The sequence below is a fragment of the Palaemon carinicauda genome, chromosome 18 (genome assembly GCF_036898095.1).
Source record: "Palaemon carinicauda isolate YSFRI2023 chromosome 18, ASM3689809v2, whole genome shotgun sequence".
Classification (NCBI taxonomy): domain Eukaryota; kingdom Metazoa; phylum Arthropoda; class Malacostraca; order Decapoda; family Palaemonidae; genus Palaemon; species Palaemon carinicauda.
The window spans coordinates 70,454,655-70,475,245 of record NC_090742.1 but is presented as its reverse complement, the minus strand read 5'-3'; the positions used below and the strand labels follow the sequence as shown (position 1 = coordinate 70,475,245).

General features: G+C 44.7%; 1 protein-coding gene and 1 long non-coding RNA gene across 3 annotated transcripts in view; one reads left to right on the top strand and one right to left on the bottom strand.

The window, feature by feature from the left end:
* Nucleotides 1-20,085, top strand: part of LOC137657887 (uncharacterized) — a 114,202-nt gene extending 94,117 nt beyond the window's left edge. For both annotated transcript variants that reach the window (XR_011047233.1, XR_011047232.1), the window contains one exon: nt 19,793-20,085. This is a non-coding gene — a long non-coding RNA (uncharacterized lncRNA). The remainder of the gene's footprint in view (nt 1-19,792) is intronic.
* LOC137657886 (protein eva-1) overlaps nt 1-20,591 on the bottom strand; it is a 303,353-nt gene that overhangs the window by 8,919 nt on the left and 273,843 nt on the right. Inside the window, exons 6-8 of the mRNA XM_068392509.1 lie at nt 18,253-18,465; nt 1,946-2,104; nt 1,341-1,499 (exon numbers count right to left, since the gene is read on the bottom strand). Of these exons, the coding sequence (XP_068248610.1) occupies nt 1,341-1,499; nt 1,946-2,104; nt 18,253-18,465 (531 nt within the window). The remainder of the gene's footprint in view (nt 1-1,340; nt 1,500-1,945; nt 2,105-18,252; nt 18,466-20,591) is intronic.

The window sequence follows — 20,591 nt, the reverse complement described above, 5'->3', positions numbered from 1 at the left end:
TGGGTTGAGGGTGGAGGTTAAGAATAATCCTGTGTTGAAAGTGATGAATGACTGGCCTTTTTAATTTTCTTTCAATCCTCCCCTTTCTTGGGGGTACAGCATTGGGTGCCTCCCCAGCTAGACTCCTCCTGAAGTGGAGGTAAGATCACTTAGCTCTAAGCTACCTTATGATTGTCATATGAGGGGGTCTTTTCCCCTCAATCCTTTCAAGTGGGAGTGTGTCGTATGCAAACAAACCAACTTAGTCATATTATAGCCTTATCATGTTTATCAAGTAACATCACAGAGGTTGATGCTCAGCAAAGTACTCTGAATCACGGACTGTGTTCCAGTCTTTATACAAGTTGGTTCACAAGGTGTATGGAACCATGATTCTTTATCATAACGACAAGAATGTAGAGCTCCAGGGTAAGATTCCCGCCAGTTAGATAAGAACTTCCTCCCTCCTAAGGATAAGTTTTCTATAGTAAAGGAAGATAGTATGTATTATCATGTGGCAACAAATTACTCAAATTGCCTGCCATCGCACCCTCCCCCCAATGAAGTCTTGACTGCAGTCAAAGTGCTTGGGATCACTGACAGACTATATGCTGCGGCCTCCTAGCAGCCAGCCTGTAAAGTATCGGCTGGTATGTTTACACCCCAAATTTAATTTTAGCTGCCATGTTCCAGCTTTCGCTGCATTTCTAAATAGTATACTAAAGGACTCAGGTTTCTATAGCTAAGAGAATACAAATTATTTTTAAATTTAATTTTTCTTAATTTATAGATATCTTTGTAGTGCGAGGTGAAACAACTAAAATCTATCTTTCCAATTAAAACTATAAAATACAACACTGACCAAGGCCCAGCCAACTTAAGGTTGGGCCAAAGAAAAAATGAGAATACAAAATGGTTTAGGGAAAGTGTTTTACACAAGCCCTTGATTCCCCCTGGCATCTTCACATTTAAAGATTGAATAGCACAATAATTTCTGAAAGTTTCTTTGAAATAAATGAGACTCGGCAACCTTATAAATTATAATCAGAATTCTCAATAGGATATATCCATTACTTCTACATAATGGTTCCATTCAACAGCTTGTTACCCATAACTATTTTCTTGTAACAAAGTTGCACATTTTCCAACTAGAATCTGTCTCAGGTTCTTGCCAAAATACTTATTTACAGTATTATTTAAATTTGTACCAAAGTCATCAATACATGACAGTACAATCACCTGCTATTTCCAATTTATGGAAAAAGATACAGTAAATAGTACTGTTAAAAATACACCAAAGTAATTACGGTATATTATTATTCAATCACCCATACTTTAGGAGAAAATTCAAGAAAACTAACCTGTTGCAAACACAGATGTAAGCGGGTCATGCATAATTTTTGCTTCTCTTTTCGCTCTGTGGCGATCTAAAAGCAAGCGACCTACTACAACAAATAAGAAGAGTAAAAGACCAACGCACAGTCCAACCATCAAGTACAGGATAAACTTCTCAAAATTTCCTGAAAGAAAAATTTAGTATAAATACTTAACATTGAATCAAATTCAATTGAGCTTTACAATTAAAATGAGCATATATTTACTTGGCTTAACAAATATTAATCTTTATAAATTTATCTAAATGATTGTTATTTTTTATTTTTAAAATTACTTTACCTTGGATATACATTAATAACAACAGGCTTCTTGAAATAATAATAACCTACACACTAAGTCTATAAATTACACCTAGATTGCCCTGGAGTAGAAGATATAGCCGATTATTGAAATACATGAAGAGAATTGATTATTATTACACTAATACAAATGAAAAGAAAGTTTGTATTTACTTTACACTGGATTTCTTTTGTACAATAGTATTTCTTGGGTAATCATGGCATTTTTAAAAGTTATACCAATGAAAATACATCCATGGAGCAATGGATTTATAATAATAAACAATACTTACTTTTTATAAAAGCAATAGCCTTCATCCATTCGGTTAAGAAACCTATCGCTCTGTCCTGTGAGCCAGATAGTATAGTTACAGTACAGTTGATGAGATCAGGACGAGGCCTTGGAATCTCATCACGTGGATAATCATTTCCAGAAGGTAACACATTACTACCTAAAAAAATAATTGACAAATTATATCATGATGAAATTACTGTTATGCTACATACCATTTTAATCACAATGGGTAACTGCTCAAATTGCCAATTGTTCCGTAACCGAAATACAAACCACGCTATTTACAAAGGGTTATTACTTTTAGCGTAGCTGAAATGGCGAGCCATTAGAATTTAACGAGGGTGTATTACCCCCGCGCTAGTTAGCGGGGGGGTAGGGGAGTGGTAGCTAGCTACCCCTCCTCCCCCTCACACACAGGTGAATACTCACTTTCACTTTTGGCTCGGACTGTGACAGACGTCTCTGTCTTGGTCCTCGCTTGGCAGCCATTGTCTGTTTTGTCTTTACTTAATCGCTTACTTTTCTTTTACTCAATATATATGTAAACATGTTTTCATGTTTGTATATATATTTGAGTATAGAAATAAGTAAGTTTCCTTTTCAGATGTGTGTGTGTAGTGTACGATATCTACGTGGAGGCCTCGGCAGTTAGGCCACCACGGCCTAATTTTATGGGTTGCGATCGAGTTTGACTTCGGTCTTTCTCTCTCTCTCTCTCTTGAGGTCGTTCACCCTTTTACTATGTTTTACTACGCCCTTGTAGCTTCCTTCCCGTGTGGGTGGGGTTGCTACGCCGTATATTTTGTCTCAATTAGTTTATGAATCTAATTGTAGTTGTTAATTTTTCAGCTTGTAGAACGATTCCTTTCGGGGTTTTCGTTTTTTCTTTAGTGTTCATTCATTTTTAAATTACATAATTAAATAGTTACATAATTATAATTGTTATAATTCTGTTTTGGTTACAGCTCTCCTTCCGCGAGTGTAAGTGGTTGTGAGGGCACGTGCCTGTTGTGTAATTCTTGTTCCTTTCCCTCGGGATTCCTCTTCGGAGCCTTCCCGGGGGAATGAATGTGTACTAATATTATTTGTTTTATTTTTTTTTTTACAGTTACCGATCTAGTTCGTTTCTGTAATATAGCAACGGTGTGAGCTGTCTGGTTGAGTCCTGGGGATTCGGCTGTTGCTGCCTCCCCCCTTGTATTGTCGTCAGGGGCGTGTCTCCTTCTACTGGTAGTACTCCCGTGTCGACGGACAGCTCTCCAGTTCATTTTAGAACAGTCAGGAGGCTTGCCTCCTTGGGCGGATAACTTTCCTTCCGAGGGAAGTTTTTTTCCTGTCCAGGCTTGAGCTTTTCCTCTTTTGGGGGGTTCTTCTCTTGCCTTTTTTTCGTGCGACTATGCTCTTGGTGCTGAGCGGTCGCACCTGCAGTTTCGCTCAAGGGGCTGGGCAACTGCAGGAGCTCCTCTTCGGAGGATTGCCCCTTTTAGGTCACTGGCTGACCAGTCTCTTCCACGAAGTGTTTCTCTTTCGTTCGCGAGAGAGTACACTCATAGAGACTCCTCTTCGGAGGTTTCTTCTGTTGCTGTTGCTGTTGGCCTCCCTCGCCGTAAGGCCCTCCGTCCGCCTCGTCGTAAGGGCCTCTCATCTCCCTATAAGGGTGCTTGAGGCGCCTTTTTGAATCTCCGTTTGCAGCCTACAACTTCTTTTTCTCGATCTTCCGTCTTGGTGCAGATGGACAGCAGTCTAATCTCGTCTTCCGACGGGCAACGGTCTTCCCGACGGACAACGGTCTTCCCGACGGACAGCGGTCTTCCGACGGACATCAGTCTTCCGACGGACATCAGTCTCCCGGCGGACAACGATCCCTTCGGGGCAAAGGGTTGCCCCCACGGGGGTTCTTCCCTTGCGTGTCAGGGTTTCCCTGCGCGCCCTTCTGTTCGTCAGCGCTCTCCTGTTCGTCAGCGCTTTCAAGATGATCTTCCCTGCGGTTCCTGTTACGTGCCCTGTGCGCCCACGTTCGCCCTCGCGATCTAGAACTTCGGTTCAGGTCGGGGTCAAGGACTCTTCTTCTTTGCGCAGGCTTCCACGCGTAGCCTTCTGCTCGTCAGCGATCATCAGCTCGTCAGCGATCATCAGCTCGTCAGCGATCATCAGCTCGCCAGCGATCGTCAGCTCGCCAGCGATCGTCAGCTCGTCAGCGATCTCCGGATCGCCCACGTGTGTTACAGCTGGCACGCCAACGTTCTCCAACACTTCTGAAGGAACATGGTTCGCCAGCTACTAGCTCAACTGCGGATGCTGATCGCCATCGCGCGACCCTCAACTGCGGATGCTGATCGCCATCGCGCGACCCTCAACTGCGGATGCTGATCGCCATCGCGCGACCCTCAACTGCGGATGCTGATCGCCATCGCGCGACCCTCAACTGCGGATGCTGATCGCCATCGCGCGACCCTCAACTGCGGATGCTGATCGCCATCGCGCGACCCTCAACTGCGGATGCTGATCGCCATCGCGCGACCCTCAACTGCGGATGCTGATCGCCATCGCGCGACCCTCAACTGCGGATGCTGATCGCCATCGCGCGACCCTCAACTGCGGATGCTGATCGCCATCGCGCGACCCTCAACTGCGGATCCTCATCGCACAACCCTGAACGATCGCCCTCTTGCGGATGCTGATCACCATCGCACCCTTTCACGCGATCATTCACCTGCGCATGCTGCTCGCCATCGCACAACCCTGAACGATTGCCCGCTTACGCATGCTGCTCCTCATCGCACCACCCTGAACGATCGCCCTCTTGCGGATGCTGATCACCATCGCACCCTTTCACGCGATCATTCACCTGCGCATGCTGCTCGCCATCGCACAACCCTGAACGATTGCCCGCTTACGCATGCTGCTCCTCATCGCACCACCCTGAACGATCGCCCTCTTGCGGATGCTGATCACCATCGCACCCTTTCACGCGATCATTCACCTGCGCATGCTGCTCGCCATCGCACAACCCTGCACGATTGCCCGCTTACGCATGCTGCTCCTCATCGCACAACCCTGAACGCTCGCCCTCTTGCGGATGCTGATCACCATCGCACCCTATCACGCGATCATTCACCTACACATGCTGCTCGCCATCGCTTACCGCCAGCGATCTTCTTCACCTACGCGGCAGCACGATCCCTCGCCGTCACGCCCATTCGCCCGCGCGATCGCTCGCCTGCGCGCCCGCGCGATCGCTCGCCTGCGCGCCCTCGCGACCGCTCGCCTGCGCGCCCGCGCGACCACTCGCCTGTGCGCCCGCGCGACCACTCGCCTGTGCGCCCGCGCGACCATTCGCCTTTGCGCGACCGTTCGCCCTCGCGCGACCATAGTTCGCGGCGAATTCCACAGCCGGTGGTAGCAGCAGGGACGCGTGCTCCTAGGCGGCACTCGGGATCACCTCCATCCAAGCACAGGTTGGTAGTGCAGGACGAAGACAGGTCAGTACAGCATTCTTCCCACCTTCTTTTCAGGCAGGAACCGTCGTGTCCTCTCCAAAGGATCGCCCGATCCCTTTCACCTTAGCGAGGATTTCGGACTCTGTGTCCTTGGAGCAGCAGACATGGTTTGATCCGCTGGCACGGGCGTTAATGAGGTTTATGAAACCAGCACTCACCGGCCAGGGTAACAAACCAGCGGCTGTCTCTCCTACGCTGAAGAGAAAGAGAGGAGTGGACTTCGTGGTGACTTCCCCCAGGGCGAAGTTGGTTCCCAAAAGGTCGGTCTCGAGGGTCCCCTCTCCTGCACGAGTACTCTCTCCTTCTCTCGCCCTGGAAGGATTTTTGGCGGGGGGGCTTTCCGTTGAAGATTTCTCCATCGGACAAGGGGTGACTGCTTACCTCTTCCTCTGGGAGCTTACCAGGTTCTTTCCCTCCTCGGTTACGGCCCGAGGTTTGGTTCAAGGAAGCTACAGGAAGATCAAGGGTACTTTCCTCCTCTCGAGCTCAGGCACCTTGGCCTTTCGTCGTTAAGTATCTACTTGCGGACAAGCTCGATGTTGTACCATCTGGACGCACTGACTGAAGGCTTCCTTCGGGTGTCTCATCTGTGGAGGTCAACGACCTCAGACACCCTTCCATCCTTGAGAAGAGTTTTGTCTTTGCCCAAGGACAGAGACTTAAACATCTGCTGTGCGGAGTAAATCGACTTCCGGTTTCACTCCTCCAAGGCGCTTTCTTCCAGACTCTGCAGGGCTCCAGCTCCCTTTTCTTTCAACCACGTCGGCCTAAGTTATCGGCTACGACAACTGGGACAAGGTGTCCAATTGCAGTTTCCTCCTGTCAGGAACAGATGGCACGGGAGACTCCCCCGGGGGGGCATAGTCCTAAAAGGAGTTCACGAACTCTAGGATTGCAGGTTTTTTCGCTGGGAGGATGCTTAAGGTTACTCATCCGAATGACAGCTTCCCGATGCCCATTCCCGCACAATCTCTGTGAGTAGCCAAGGATATCGCGCCTGCCGTCTCTGTCAGCGAATTCAGTGTCTCTGAACCTCTATGCCATAGCATCAGCAGAGTTGCCCGGTTGGGCAGAATGATCCATACCTTAGGCGAAGGTCTTCCTTAGGATCATCGACGGCTTCACCCCCGGCCCCCTCAGTCGATCCTTTCTTGTAAGGAAGGATCTGAGAGGGGATGTCCATAGTCGACCTCTCAGCCCTGATCAAGTTTGTCGAACAAACTTCGGCCAGCGTAGACCAGCAGAATCGATCAGACTGGTAACGAGGCGACAGGACTCCTTTAACCCTGGATCGGAAGGACGGGTACTTTCAGTTTCCATTCCATCCATCTTCCAGGGTGCTCGTCGAATTCAGCCTAAACTGCAAGTATTCCTGCTTATGATGCAGTGTGGCTATCCCGCCGTGGCATAGCAGGTTTGTTTCCCCAGAGAACTCTCCCTGCCTTCCTCTTGGCCGCTCAGGTGCAGACTTCCGCCTCCTCTGCTGTTTGGAGGGCTGGTCAACTCCGGTAGGCTCGGGTTTCGACCTTCTTCAGCGCCGGGAAAAGCTTCCGAATGCTGACCATGAGTGTGGGCTCATGGTATTTTGCTTGGAGCCTTCTCTTCCTCTGCCTCAACATCTGGAGTATCTGGCCATGATATTGAGTCAACCGCCTTACCACGTTGGAAACCCCGCTTCTCGTCCGTCCAGCGAGGTTAAGCAACGTCGGTACTTGGATGGGTGACCACCTGGGGACGCCAGATTCTGTTACCACATCCTCCGAGCCTTCCTTTCGGTTCACCGTGGCAAGACTGAGGAGAGTCGCAGTACCTGTTCTCAGTCAAGCAGAGTTTTCAGCCCTACCTTGGAACGTTTCCTAGTTCTTCTTTCCTCATTGACCCGTTTATAGTCCGAACGGTCGCCTCAGGATAAGTTCCATGTGGGGCGATCCAAGTTCCGGTGGCTTCAGGCAATGTTTAACCGGACTCCCTGGCCCTATGGGACCAGCGGAACTATTAAACCTGCAATGGGTGTTGACCTATGGAGCCTCTTGATGGTAGTGAATATTCTCGTCCTTTCCCCACATTCTTGATGCGGTTCTCGGACTCGTCAAAGGAAAGGGGGGGGGGCATGTTCCGGTCCAGGCCTATGGTCAAGACCTGAAGGATACCTCTCCATCATTCAGGCAGGCTTAAGGGCCTTAGTCTGGCCCCTCTTCAGATCCTACCGCTCCTGCCAAGTCGCCCCGTTGCGTGTCGACTTCATGCTAACCAGCAGGGGACGCATTTTCACACCTTCACATCTTGCAGTAGAGATATCGGGATGATTGAGATTCTCTCAATTCCACCATCGGCTCTCTCATTCCAGGCAGGGGAATGTTTCTCTCAGACTATCCGAGCAGAGCCTCATAGAGAGAGTGTACCTAGGGGTCTTTGACCTTGGGTAACCAGCAAGTGCTGGTCTGGGGGACCTGATCGCGACAGCTTGGAACCTCAAGCTTCCGCTAGTTTTCCCCCCAGTCTCAGACCCCGAGACTCTGGCAAGATGCATTCCGGTGATGGTGGGACAACTTCGACGCCTGCGTCTTCCCTCCTTTTTGTCTGCGGACAATGGGTCTCAACAAAACCAGGTTGTCTGTCAACCTTTCAATGGGAGAGCTCCACTGGGACTATGTGCAGAACGGTTTCTGGACCCTCTGCTTCCCCTGACGGAACTCCCGGGAGAGCTTCTCCCACGGCGCAGACTACTCAAGCAACCACACTGCGACATCTCTCCCGAACCGGGGCGTCGCTTCGGCTTCATGCCTGGAGACACTACGCTTCCTCCTCTAGAAGAGACAACCCGCTACAGTCGCGGTACGGAGGTCGCGTCATCTGCGATAGTCATCCACAGGGGTCTCCCAGGCAAAGTGAAGTCTAAGGTGGTTGGTGCCGTGGGAGATATACCTCTTCCCGTGATGCCTCTTCTCCAGCAATAACGGTCTTATTGCCTTTCGGCGGGAGGAAACTCCTTTCCGCTCTTGGCAATGAAGCCTGTCGCTCAGCCTTTCCCTGACCTTCAGGCTTAAAGGAATAACTTTTTCCTGCCCGCTGGATCTATCCTCGCTCATGCGAAGCTACGATCGTCCCTGCCCTAGTCGGAGGAAGACCTCCAACTTGGAGCATGGCTCGGACTTTTAGTCCTTTAAGAGATCTCAAGACCCTTTTACGACAGGCCTCGGATTGTATTCCGCCCTGGGTCTTCTGCTCACTCTGGCCACGGCCAGTGTGTAAGCAATCTTCTTGGTCTCTTACTACTCCCCCCCTTTCTAAGGAAGAGGGGAAGGCAACATTCAGGCTCGCTCCTGAGTTGTTGGCTAGACTCAGAATCTGAGGGTCCCGACCCTTCGGTCCGATTCATTCAAGATTTTGAGTCTCCATTCTGTGTCTGATGTCCCAAGACCTTCTCTTTCTTGCCAGTACAGGAATCGAGAGGTTAGCGCTGGGAATAGCTGCAGTTTGGCCTCAGTTGCAGTCGATTTGGGAACACAAGGAGGACATGGGGGGAGAGTCACCAGTATACCTCTTCAGCCCGGACTCAAGGACATTCATCTCGACCTGTCTTCAGACCCTCCCCCGTCACGTCGCCCTACAGCACGATGTTGGATACATCGCAACGTCCCTCGCCTTCGAGTAATACTACTCTGTGACGCAGGTGCTACAAGCTGGAGTCTGGAAGCGTCTGATGACCTTCGCAGCCCGCTTCCTGCAGGGCGTGACCCACAGGAGTCTCGATACGTTTTCTATCGCTCTGTGGTGGCTACACAACAGCTGGTCTAACCTCAGGCTCCTTTTTGGACAGGTAGCAGAAGGTTGAGGGCATTGTTATCAGGTTTTAGTCTGCATGAACGAAAGAAGTATGTCTGGCCCTTACTTCTTTCTTCATCATCCCCTCTACGGGGAAGCAGCATCCTGGTCTCTGCATAGCTGACCTCGAACCTCTGCAGGTAAACCATGCTTCCTTGTGTTCCGAGTATTGAGTCAATACTGTCGCGTCCCCCATACCCTGACGAGGTGGTATTGGGAACGTCTTAACCCAGAGTTCCTTCTGGAATTCCAGGTCAACTGCCTAAGACGGGTCACACTTCTTCCTTCACACACAAGCTTACGTAGGCCACATGGTTCCTTGCGGTGCAAGGAACTTGTGAGGTGCAGGGACTCCTTTTCTCGAGTGCGACTCACTCGGATTCTGAGTCCCCGGGTAAAGCCAAAGCCAGTATGGCTGGGGACTTTCCACCCTTCCTAAGGGATAAGTCACCCTTTGTAAATAGCGTGGTTTGTATTTCGGTTACGGAACAAATGACAAATTCGAAGATAATTTGTATTTTTCCTAACCATACAAACCTTAGCTATTTACACATATTTGCCCGCCAGCCCTGTCCCCCAAGACAAGTCCTACCTCTAAGTGAAAGTGAGTATTCACCTGTGTGTCAGGGGGAGGAGGGGTAGCTAGCTACCACTCCCCTACCCCCCCGCTAACTAGCGCGGGGGTAATACACCCTCGTTAAATTCTAATGGCTCGCCATTTCAGCTACGCTAAAAGTAATAACCCTTTGTAAATAGCTAAGGTTTGTATGGTTAGGAAAAATACAAATTATCTTCGAATTTGTCATATTTGTTTTTCAATTTAAATAAGGTTTTTACATTATTTTTTTTTTCAAATATTGGCATAATAAAAAGTTCCCATACGTCTGGCCATTATAGTGCTGTACTTTATTTTAATCTAAAGCATTGAGATTACAGTACTTGAAAAACTAAAATCATTAAGTACCACAGCACATGAATTAAATTTTTTATAATGCTAGTGAAAAGAGGCATAACTGTTGCATACTGCTGTATAATATTCAAGACAGTTCAGATATCAAACCTGGTGGAAGACTTTCTATTTAGCTTTCCAATATTTTTTGAAACTTACAGTACTGTACCTCTAACTCCAAGATTAATCCCTTAGCCATGAAAATCCAACAGTAGCCTACAGCCTCAAGATATTCTAGAAATGACTCAATCGGTTAGTTAAACTAAATTGTAACTATTTTAAGACAAGGTCGTTAATTTACATTACAGGGCTTTGTGTCAAGCTTCAAATTTATGAAAAAACAATATCAATTACAGTATAAACAGTAGTCTTTAATGTACATTTTGTCAGAAATTCATTTTCTAAATTTGTATTTTTAACATTTCTTGATTCCATAGTGTGCTGAAAATTACGTTATCGGTTAAAATACTGTTATTTCTCCTTGAAACAGAACATATTGTATAAATTAATATGGTTGCAAGGGTAAAATTTTACAATACTGTAAGCATTTATCACCATGATTTATAGACTCCTAACCTATTTATAATGCAAAGCAATGGTAAGCATTGTTTATGTAATTTACATTGATGTATCAAGAACATATGCAAAAATAACATGCAGTTTCCAAATCATTTTGCTCTTGTTGTACCAAAAGAGAGCACAAAATGTTTCAACTCTTTAGGGTTAGCATTTAAGTTGTCAATTCATTACTTGTCAAGGAAAGCCTTAACTTGACAAAAATTTCTTGGATTAAATTCTTTGTTTTGTAACCAAATTTTTAAAAACATAAAAGGTCATTTAAAGTTGATATCTACCCACTAATGTCAAATTATAAATGTACATATTCTTTTGCTTATCTATTAAATAAATGTGGACATAAGATTAATATGACAAACTTAAATTAATTTGTATTTTTCCTAACGATACAAACCTTGAGCTCTTTATTACAGAATATACTTTTGGTAAACCTAAAGCCATAAGACTTTTAGCGAGATATAAATACTCCATCACTAGTTAGCTCACATACAAACACCTGTATTGTCTCTTCACTTTTGATTGCAGGCAGGACTTGCAGGAGGACAGGTGATGGCAGGCCAAATTTTAATAAAGACCTCAAGGTTTGTAGTGTTAGCAAAAGTATAAATTACATTAAATTCGTCATTTGCGCTCCATCATTAAATACAAACCCTTTCGCTATTTATTAGGGAAGACTCGCCACTAAGGAGGGTGGGAGTCCTAACCTACTGGCTGGTTTTTGACCCAGGGTTTCCAACTGTGCTATGCACGCATAAAGAGGAAAACCCTGACACCTCGCTAAAACTTCATGCCATAGCACGCTTTAGCGGCCTGAGCAATCCATGTGATTCTGTGATACTACCAATGCAATGTCTGGGTAAGAATTCTTAGAAGTTGTAGAATTCTTTGAACCAACCATAGATACTACCGCTAGAGAGATACGGGGTTTTTTGAAAGGCCAGACATTAGTACATTGGATCCTTCTCTCTGGTTACGGTTATTTTCCCTTTGCCTGCACACACACACCAAATAGTCTGGCCTATTCTTTACATATTCTCCTGTACTCATACACCTAACAGCACTGAGATTACCAAACAATTCTTCTTACTGCATTGTAATTGTTCAGTGGCCACGTTCCTCTTTGGTAAGGGTAGAAGACACTTTAGCCATTGTAAGCAGCTCTTCTAGGAGAAGGACACTCTTAAATCAAACCATTTTTCTCTAATCTTGGGTAGTGCCATAGCCTCTGTCCCATGGTCATTCACTGTCTTGGTTTAGTTCTCTTGCTTGAGGGTACACTAACTGTTCTATCTTATTTCTCTTCCTCATGTTTTGTTAGTTTTTATAGTTTATATAGATATTTATTTTAATGTTATTGTTCTTAATTTCTTTTTTTTTTTTTCCCTTTCCTCACCGAGCCCTTTTTCCTGTTGGAGCCCCTAGGCATATAGCAACCTGATAGTGGTTTTCACACGCCCCTGATGTATACACAACACCCACGAGGTGCTCGCGCGAGGGTAGTAACCTCTGCATTCCATGCTTTTATCTTTCTCTGGTATATTTGGAAGATTTATATCAGAAAAGTGTAAAGAAGGACTCTTTTCACCGGCCGTCACAGGTCGACCCAGAAATAGAGGTGTTACCCAATCCCATCTCACCAAGAGGGTAGGGGGAAATGAATATATATGTTCATATATCAGGTTACACAAGGGAAGTGGTTATACCTGCAGACAGCAAAGGCCAGCTTGCAGCGTATCGTAGGTGCTGTGCCCCCGAGAGAGGGGAAATTGAAAGAAAGAAGAGGCCAGTCACTCTCGTCATTCATCTCAAGGTTGTGGTGGCTGATGTAATAACGTCTCTGGCTGGTGAACGCCAAACTGGGGTTTGAGTTCCGCTCAAACTCGCTAGTTTCTTAAGTCGCTGTAACCTTACCATCCTTGTGACCTAAACATTGGGGTAGGGGATGCCTATAGGTCTATCTGCCGAGACATCAACAGCCATTGCCTGGCTCTCCTTGGTCCTAGCTTGGGTGAAGAGGAGGCATGGGTGCTGATCATATGATATATGGTCAGCCTCTATGGCATTCTGCTAGATAAGGCAATGTCACTGTCCCTTGGCTTTGCCATTCATGAGCAGCCTTTAAACTTTTAGAGCTGCCCTCCATCGTCTACTACTTGTCCTTCAAGAAGGTCAAGGGGATTACTGTAAACCACTTATTGTGTAGCCACTAAAGGTTCGATGGAGAACGTCTCCATGATTCTGTGGGTTACCCCTTGCATGGAATAGGCAGTGAAGGTCGTCTGACACTTCTTCACGCCCACTCAAAAAACCTGCATCACAAAGTAGTTTCCTTGAAGGGTAGGGGTGTTTACGCCCCTAACTTCGTGAGCTCTTGGTTTCCGTAGATATGGAAGAGAGTCATGATTCGAGAGGTGCTTCACGACCTTGCGAATCCACGCTGAGATCAAAATCTCTGCGACTCTCTTTTAACCTCCCTCGTGCTGACACCCTCCAGCCACTCGGGGTGAGCTATTGAAATTCATTATAGGTAACACCTCAGCAACCACACTGGGCATAGAAACGTTTTGTCTAGGTTATCGGATATCACGAAGCTTCTCAAAGAAACGTTTTGTCTAGGTTATCGGATATCACGAAGCTTCTCAATCCAGAAGGGCTCGAATCTGGGATCCGTTACTACCAGATTTTTAGATCTAGAGCTTCACTCCGGCACGAAGTCGAGTATTACCTGTCTTCAATCCTAGAATGGGAGACGTCGATGACTTTAGAAAGGGCGTGTCGCTCATTAAATTTTCTGGCTGTGGCCTGAGCCAGCAGGAAGGACGTCTCAAGTGTCAGGTGAAGACCTGATGTCTGACGCAGCAGCACCAAGGGTGCTCCTTTCCAAGATTGCAATAAACTAACCAATGTTCCATGTAGGCGGTCTAACCTTCGGCTGAGGACAGGTATGTTCGACTTCGTATGAGGAGGGGGGCAAATCCAATTTAGAGGAAATCCTTTTACCATCAAAGGCTAAGCTCAAAGCTGGAGCAGTAGCCTTTCACTGTTGAGCCCAAGAGGAGACCTCTCCCTGAAGAGTCAAATGGACTCTGCTATCACTGAAATAGTAGTGTCAAGAAGGCGATACCCTTCCATTACCTCCACCCACAGAAGGCTGCCCACTTTGCCTGGTTGACTTTGGTTGTTGGTTACTGGGGGTGGATGGGAGTTTGGTTGGTGTTAACTGGACATTTTTTTTTTTATTTTATGCAACAGGTTGCACAAAAGCCCCTCTCTGCAAGATGTTGAATAACCACGCGGAACGAAGTTGTGGTGAAATCTACAGTTAAAAGAAAACTTACCGTGTGGTTGTCTTCGAAGATCATGTCGTGGACAGGGATCTCTCGGTACCACTGTAAATAAATGTAAGGTTTGGAAACCATTCTGCCCGGTGCCATCTTGGAGCTAAGAGGATCATCAATCAGCCTAGATGTCCTTCTTTGTTCAGTGATCTTATTAGATCAACCAGAGGGAAGGGGGAAACATACCAACGTCTATGCTGTACTGTACCTTGTTGTCAGAAGGCCTCTAGTCAGGTGTTTGGGTAAAATGGTCCCGACCATCAGTACATCAAAAGCGTGGCGATCAGAAAACATGGCGGGCGGACGACAGGCCTACTGCCAGTGACAACCAACAAAGTCGGGACTCTGCAGGGTACTTGATCCACAGACCACTCGGAACCAACTATGTCAATAATTAGAACATCCGCCAGAACATCTCCTTTGTTTGGGACGAGAAGGGTTAAAAGGGTGCCGAGTAGTCTTCGACCACATTAGCATTTCCCCAGTTAGTTGGCATAGGAGCTATGAAGAAGAATTATCCTGATTGACTGAATATAAGCCACTCACATGGTGTCGCCGCTCATCAACACCATAGTGCGTCGTGAAGGGAAGTGTTGGAACTGCTGAAGGACCAGAAAATTGTCCTCATTCCATGAAGATCATGTGGTAATGATATTAGGAATTGGACCAAACTCTGGAGGCCAATGCCACACGTGGCCCCGTCCCTTTCTTAATGCATCTCTGGAGAGCATTGATTTGGGGGAAGGGGGGGGGGGGGGATCTGACGTTCGCTCGTTGGTCACCCAGCGCTCTCAAGAGGATGGACTGTCTCATGAGATGGTAGTAAATCTAGTAGAAAGAAGGGGCTTACCGCCTCCTTTAGTCTTTCTAATCTTCTCTCAATAGGAAAGACTTGACTAGTTTGATGCTTAGCATTCCAAGGAATAGCAAATTCTGTTGGCTGCAGAGATGACTTCTCGAGATTCAACTCCAATCCTCAGATTGCAACAAATCCCGAGAAGCCTGACTGTGTTGGAGAAGAGATGGCTCCAAGTCTGTTAGATTTAGCCAGGTGTCCAAATGTCTTGACAGACTAATGCTGCTCCCATGAATCCTGGTTGACACTAGGGAGAAAAACTCCTTGAGAAGACCCGGAGGAGGTGCGACCAAGTCGAAAAACTGCACCAACTGGTATCACCAGTTGTATAGGATGATTCTTGGCACGTTCCTTTTTGATGGAGGGACTGGATCGTGCCTGTCTCAATCTTGGACGAGGTTTATTGAACATACTTGCTCCGGGAAGTGAGGTCGAATACCGGAGTCCAGCTTACCAAAACCTTCCTACAAGAAAAGTCGATTGTAGAAGCTCGGAGACTCTTTGATGAAATAACGTAATCTTGCATTGAAGAGGCAAAGCCCGAGTTTTGATGTCCGTACAGACGTTCGGATTCGCATAAATTGTGTAGAGACCAGCCATTGCACCTTAACAGGTGGATCGGTATGTGGTGATGTGCATGTCTTTCTAGCCGAACTAGATATTCTGCCCCTCTACTTCGCCCTAGTCACTCGGTGGGGTTTGCAAACAAATTGTTTGCATAAGCCCTTGCAAGAGAAAGTTCTTTGTTCAACTTATATTCCCTGTTCATGATCTGGGTTCCATGCACGTTGATCCTCAATACTCCTAAGCGAGTTTGGTGAGAGGTCCTCTGAAATCCATCCAGCCATAGGATTCGCTATAAGGACTTGAGTAATTCTGCTGGTTGGATAAGTCATGTTGGTTGAACGAGCCATGGTTAAAGAAGAGACGAATACTGCGAACTCGCAGGAGAGGTATCACAGCCACTCAGGTGTAAACCTAACTTGCAGATGAGAAGGGTGTTATTTCTATAGATAATTGGACGATACTTCGGACTTTGCATTCCCTTCGCTGGCTGAACTAATTCAGTTTGAGGGAAAGCGTTGTTGTCACAGAGATGATGAACAATACTAAGGTCAGTCTCTGAGTTGGCTGTAATTAGCCTTCCTGGTGGAGTACACCAAGGATGGAGGATTGAAGTTGCTCTTGTATGAGTCCCAGAGGTAGCCTGAGCCAATGGTGACAGGGTGGCAAGGAGTAAAGAGGAGAGGATTCCTCAAATCTATGTTTGCTATAATTTGTAAACAATCATGAGTCGATTAAATCCCTTAGAAATTTTGGGATGAAAAAGAATAAACCCGAGGGGTCATGTCTTACGAAACTGTTGTTCTATGCAGGCACCATGCAGAGAGAAGACCACAAGGAATCGGAAAGCGAAACTGTGTAAGAAATCCGACAAGTTCTCTAACTCAGGGAGAAAAGTTGGAGAAAATAATCCCTAAGGATTATGTTTCTTGAGTCTTGTTCCGAATCACAGGAGGAGGTAGCAAGCCCAAGTGATCAGAAGAACTCTATAGTGGCAATCGCTGTGTAGTACTATGTTCTACCTTCCTGGCGATGTCTGGCGGTGTATGGGCGAGAGCACATGCGCGACTAATGTAGATCTTGTCATCCATTTAAATGAAGATGTAGACTTGTAATGTAAAAAAATACCAAAACAAGTGACCAAAAAGTTTAGACACAGGGAACAGAGGAGACGATTGATCGCTAACATCCACAGCACGTCAGCCCACTAGTAGCATTAGTAGTAGAGTGATGACGGGCCCCTTAAACATATGTGCATGACATCTTGTAGAGTGCTGAAGCTCATATGAAAGTTCTAATAAGATATATTGCATCGGGAATCTGTTCCAACTGTAGTTATGCGATAAAAAGTGGTAAAAGAGCCATTATTAAGCAACAAGGCTGATAAGTGTTCTGTACCCCTTCTACCGTTGGTGAATCCTGGGTTAAGTTGCATTCCAAGAAAATTGTGCGCTTAACTCCCTCGAATCCTGGGTTAAGTTGCATTCCAAGAAAAGTGTGCGCTTAACTCCCTCAACTGTATGTCGCGGTAAAGGCTATCAAAGTAGCACGACCTATAGAAACTGTAGATTGAACTTCTGTGCGATACCGCGGTCGTGAGTGCTATCGTTGATGAGGTAGCACTAGCTCCTGCTCTGGACAAAGAGTCTGGCGTGTGTCTTCTAAATGAGACTTGATAAAGCGATCGCTGGAGCTACAGCGCTTGACCGATATTGTGTATGAAGAGTATAAAGATTTTTGCTGATAAATCTTGCAGTGAGGATTGTAGCTGGTAGAGCTCTGCGACCCTCGCCAGAGGAGTTCTCTGTTATACGATGTTGATAATGACCCCACCAAGATTCTACCCGCAAACGATTAGATTGCTGTTCGTTAAAGGCGGGGGACAACTTTACCTTGGAAGAGAAAGTCGCAAGCTGGGCAGCGCTATGTCACTGAATAGTGGTTGCAATTCTAGGTGTTGTCATGAGGTGGCCTGCAGTGGCATGTTCGAAAGTCAGTCGTGAGCTGGAGACTGGTCATGAGTAGGAACCTGGACATGAGCTGGCCTGCGGTCTTGTCTTTGGTCCTGAAGTGTGGTAGCAAACAGAAGAGCAATCATGAGTAGAGGAAGCGGGGTAATCCTCCAGGCTAAGGGTTGTCTGGCGTCAAAGGGGAGAGATTGTAAGAAAAGGTTTCTCCGCCCTCTAGGAAAAAAAACTCTCTATACCGTATCCTAAACAGCAACACTCACACCCGTAAAAAATAAACAAGAACTAAAAGAACAAATTAGTTAAAGGGCAATCAAAAAAGGTTTTCAGTGCAGAGAGGACAAACGGACACTCTCCATCGAGCCAAAAGCAAAAATGATGGAGACAGCGACAGCACAGGTGTGTGTGTGAGAGAGTGAGGTAGCCGGTACTACCCCATATACCTCCTATGCTGACTAGTGGTGGGGTAATTATACCACGCTAAAAGTCTTATGGCTAGTCTTCCAGTTTTGCCAAAAGTATATTCCCTATAAAGAGCGAAAGGGTTTGTATTTAGTGACGGAGCAAATAAAATTTCAAACCATGCTAAAAAAAATTTCTATTTGATGCTGAAAAATACTCGAGCACAACCAATAAACAAAATAAGTACAATGCGTATATGCAATTCAGTAATAATGAACATACCAAAAACAATAAAACTAACTACAGTACTTAAAAGGTAGTTCCATACCTGGTTTCCCTGGGAGTTTTGCTCTTATAGTTGGATTGAAAAATGCTGTTGGCGTCTGTGTAAGATGTGGATTGGAAGAAAAAGATGGCTCAGGTGGATCTGGATGTGGTTCTGGAGGCTGTGCAGGAGGAGACATCATGTTTTTCTCCTCATCTGGATACTCATCGTCCTCTAGATCTCCTTGATAATCATCTTTCAAAATTTTTCTTGGTACTGAAATAACATATAATTGTTTCAGTAGAAGGGTTTGCACGTAACTTCACCAATCTTATTCTATTAAACAGTTTTACTAAATTTGGTTTGTTTCTTGGTAAGGTGATAGAGTAAATGCTGTACATGAACGTTATTACCTCTATAGAGATAGTGTAGTTTATCTAATGCTGTACATATACAGTAAATATTACCTATATGGAGAGAGTTTATAAAGTATTCATATCAAATAACCTGCAAATCCCCCCACTGGATTCACCTTTACATGTACAGTATCCTTATTTCCTTTCCTCACTGGGCTATTTTTTCCAATTTGAGCCCTTGGGCTTATAAAAAGCATCTTGCTTTTCCAACTAGGGTTGTAGCTTGGCTAGTAATAATAATAATAATAATAATAATAATAATAATAATAATATAAGCATTTATTACTAAACATTTAAAAAAAATGAAATATTCACAGTTAAATAGCAATTTACATTGGTCAACCATAAAAACCAAAGGTAGCCATTGATTATCTTTGCTGCCAAATAATATCATTACCTGTCTATACATCCTGTAAAGTTGATGTAAAATATTTGCTTGTATACACACACATGCAGAATTACTAATACTTTAGTTGATAATCTTAAATTATGGTAAAAATTATAGTGCGCACACAAAGTTTGTTTTTATAATATAAAGGTAAAATATGCAGATACAATACTGTAACTGCATTTACAGCCCAAAGTTTTCTAAACAGGATTGAAATTGAAACTTGCCTGAAAGGTAGGTCCCTTTGTTGATGATATCTGAATGCATTTAATATCAACTAACAAACATGGATAGATATAATACCATTTCTTCATTTACTGATCTTATTTTCTTTGAAAAATAAGGATGTTTGATAATTCTATTTAATACACTTAAGAAAAACAGTATCCTCATTTACTAAGCTATTTGTGTGATCTGTTCACAATTTTGCCAATTTGCTAATCATATGAAAAGACAGTATTAAATTTATTTGCAAGTTTTTGGTCAGTAAAGTGTTCCATGTGCCCATTACCTAATAGTAAAATTCATCAACAAACCTTGAAAATGTGGTATAAACATCTTTCTCCTATTTAACAGGTTTATTTTTGTTCCAACGAAATGGTTAAATATTTTATCTTTATTTTTGTATCCTCAGATAATATTTATAGCCCACGTATGTAATTTGGATCCTATAAATGTCAGAAGAATCTGAAAAGACCATTGGGCTATTAATGCAGACATAATGAACACTCTTTTCATATGCTTGGATTCATCACCTTGCTTTTTACTACAGTATTCTTTTTTCTCTTTCATCACCTAGCGATAAAGAGGCTGGACAACATTGACACAGTGAATTACCAGGTGGTGAAAGCAAGCTCAGAAAAACCCAGCCACTGAGGGGTAGACAAGCCAGCCTCAACTTGGTGCCGGTCCCAAGCCCGGGTAAATGGGGAGGGTTGGCGGCAAGAAAGGCATCCGGCCATGAAAAATTCACCCAAAACGAATATGAACAGTGAATATTATTAGAATAAAATTAATGCTAGATGGAGAAAGATGGCCAGAAACATCAACCCCACATAGAAGTGGGAAAAGATGCAGTCAAAAAAGAAAGCAAGCTCAGAAAGGCCTAAAATCATTACCCTATAAGATATGGTTCCAATTTTTTCAAGTCATTTGTGAAAACTTTACTCCTTTCACTTTTATGTGGTTTCTTTGTATATATTGACAAGTTTTGATAAATTGCTTAAACTTTTATGTTGCTCTGTTCTCCTGTTAACTATTATTCACCGTGTCCTATAATTGAGTTTGCTTTCCTGCATTTTTTTATATTAAAATATTTGCTTCATAAATTATTACATGCATTATATAGAACAGGATGTGCCTCACTAAAAGAAAAAAAAAAAAGAAAAAACCTAGATTTTCTTAAACGACAAAACTTTGTGGTGAAGATATTGTAACATCCAAGTGTTTGGCTATCAATCTCCTGACGATATGTAACAAGGAGGTTAAGTTTCAGGTGAGTTTGGTACCCCTAACTATGAAAGACCTCATCTGAGACATATTCTCATTGAAAATATTTTTTTTGTCATTAAATTTTTTACAATAATGTTGTAAAGATA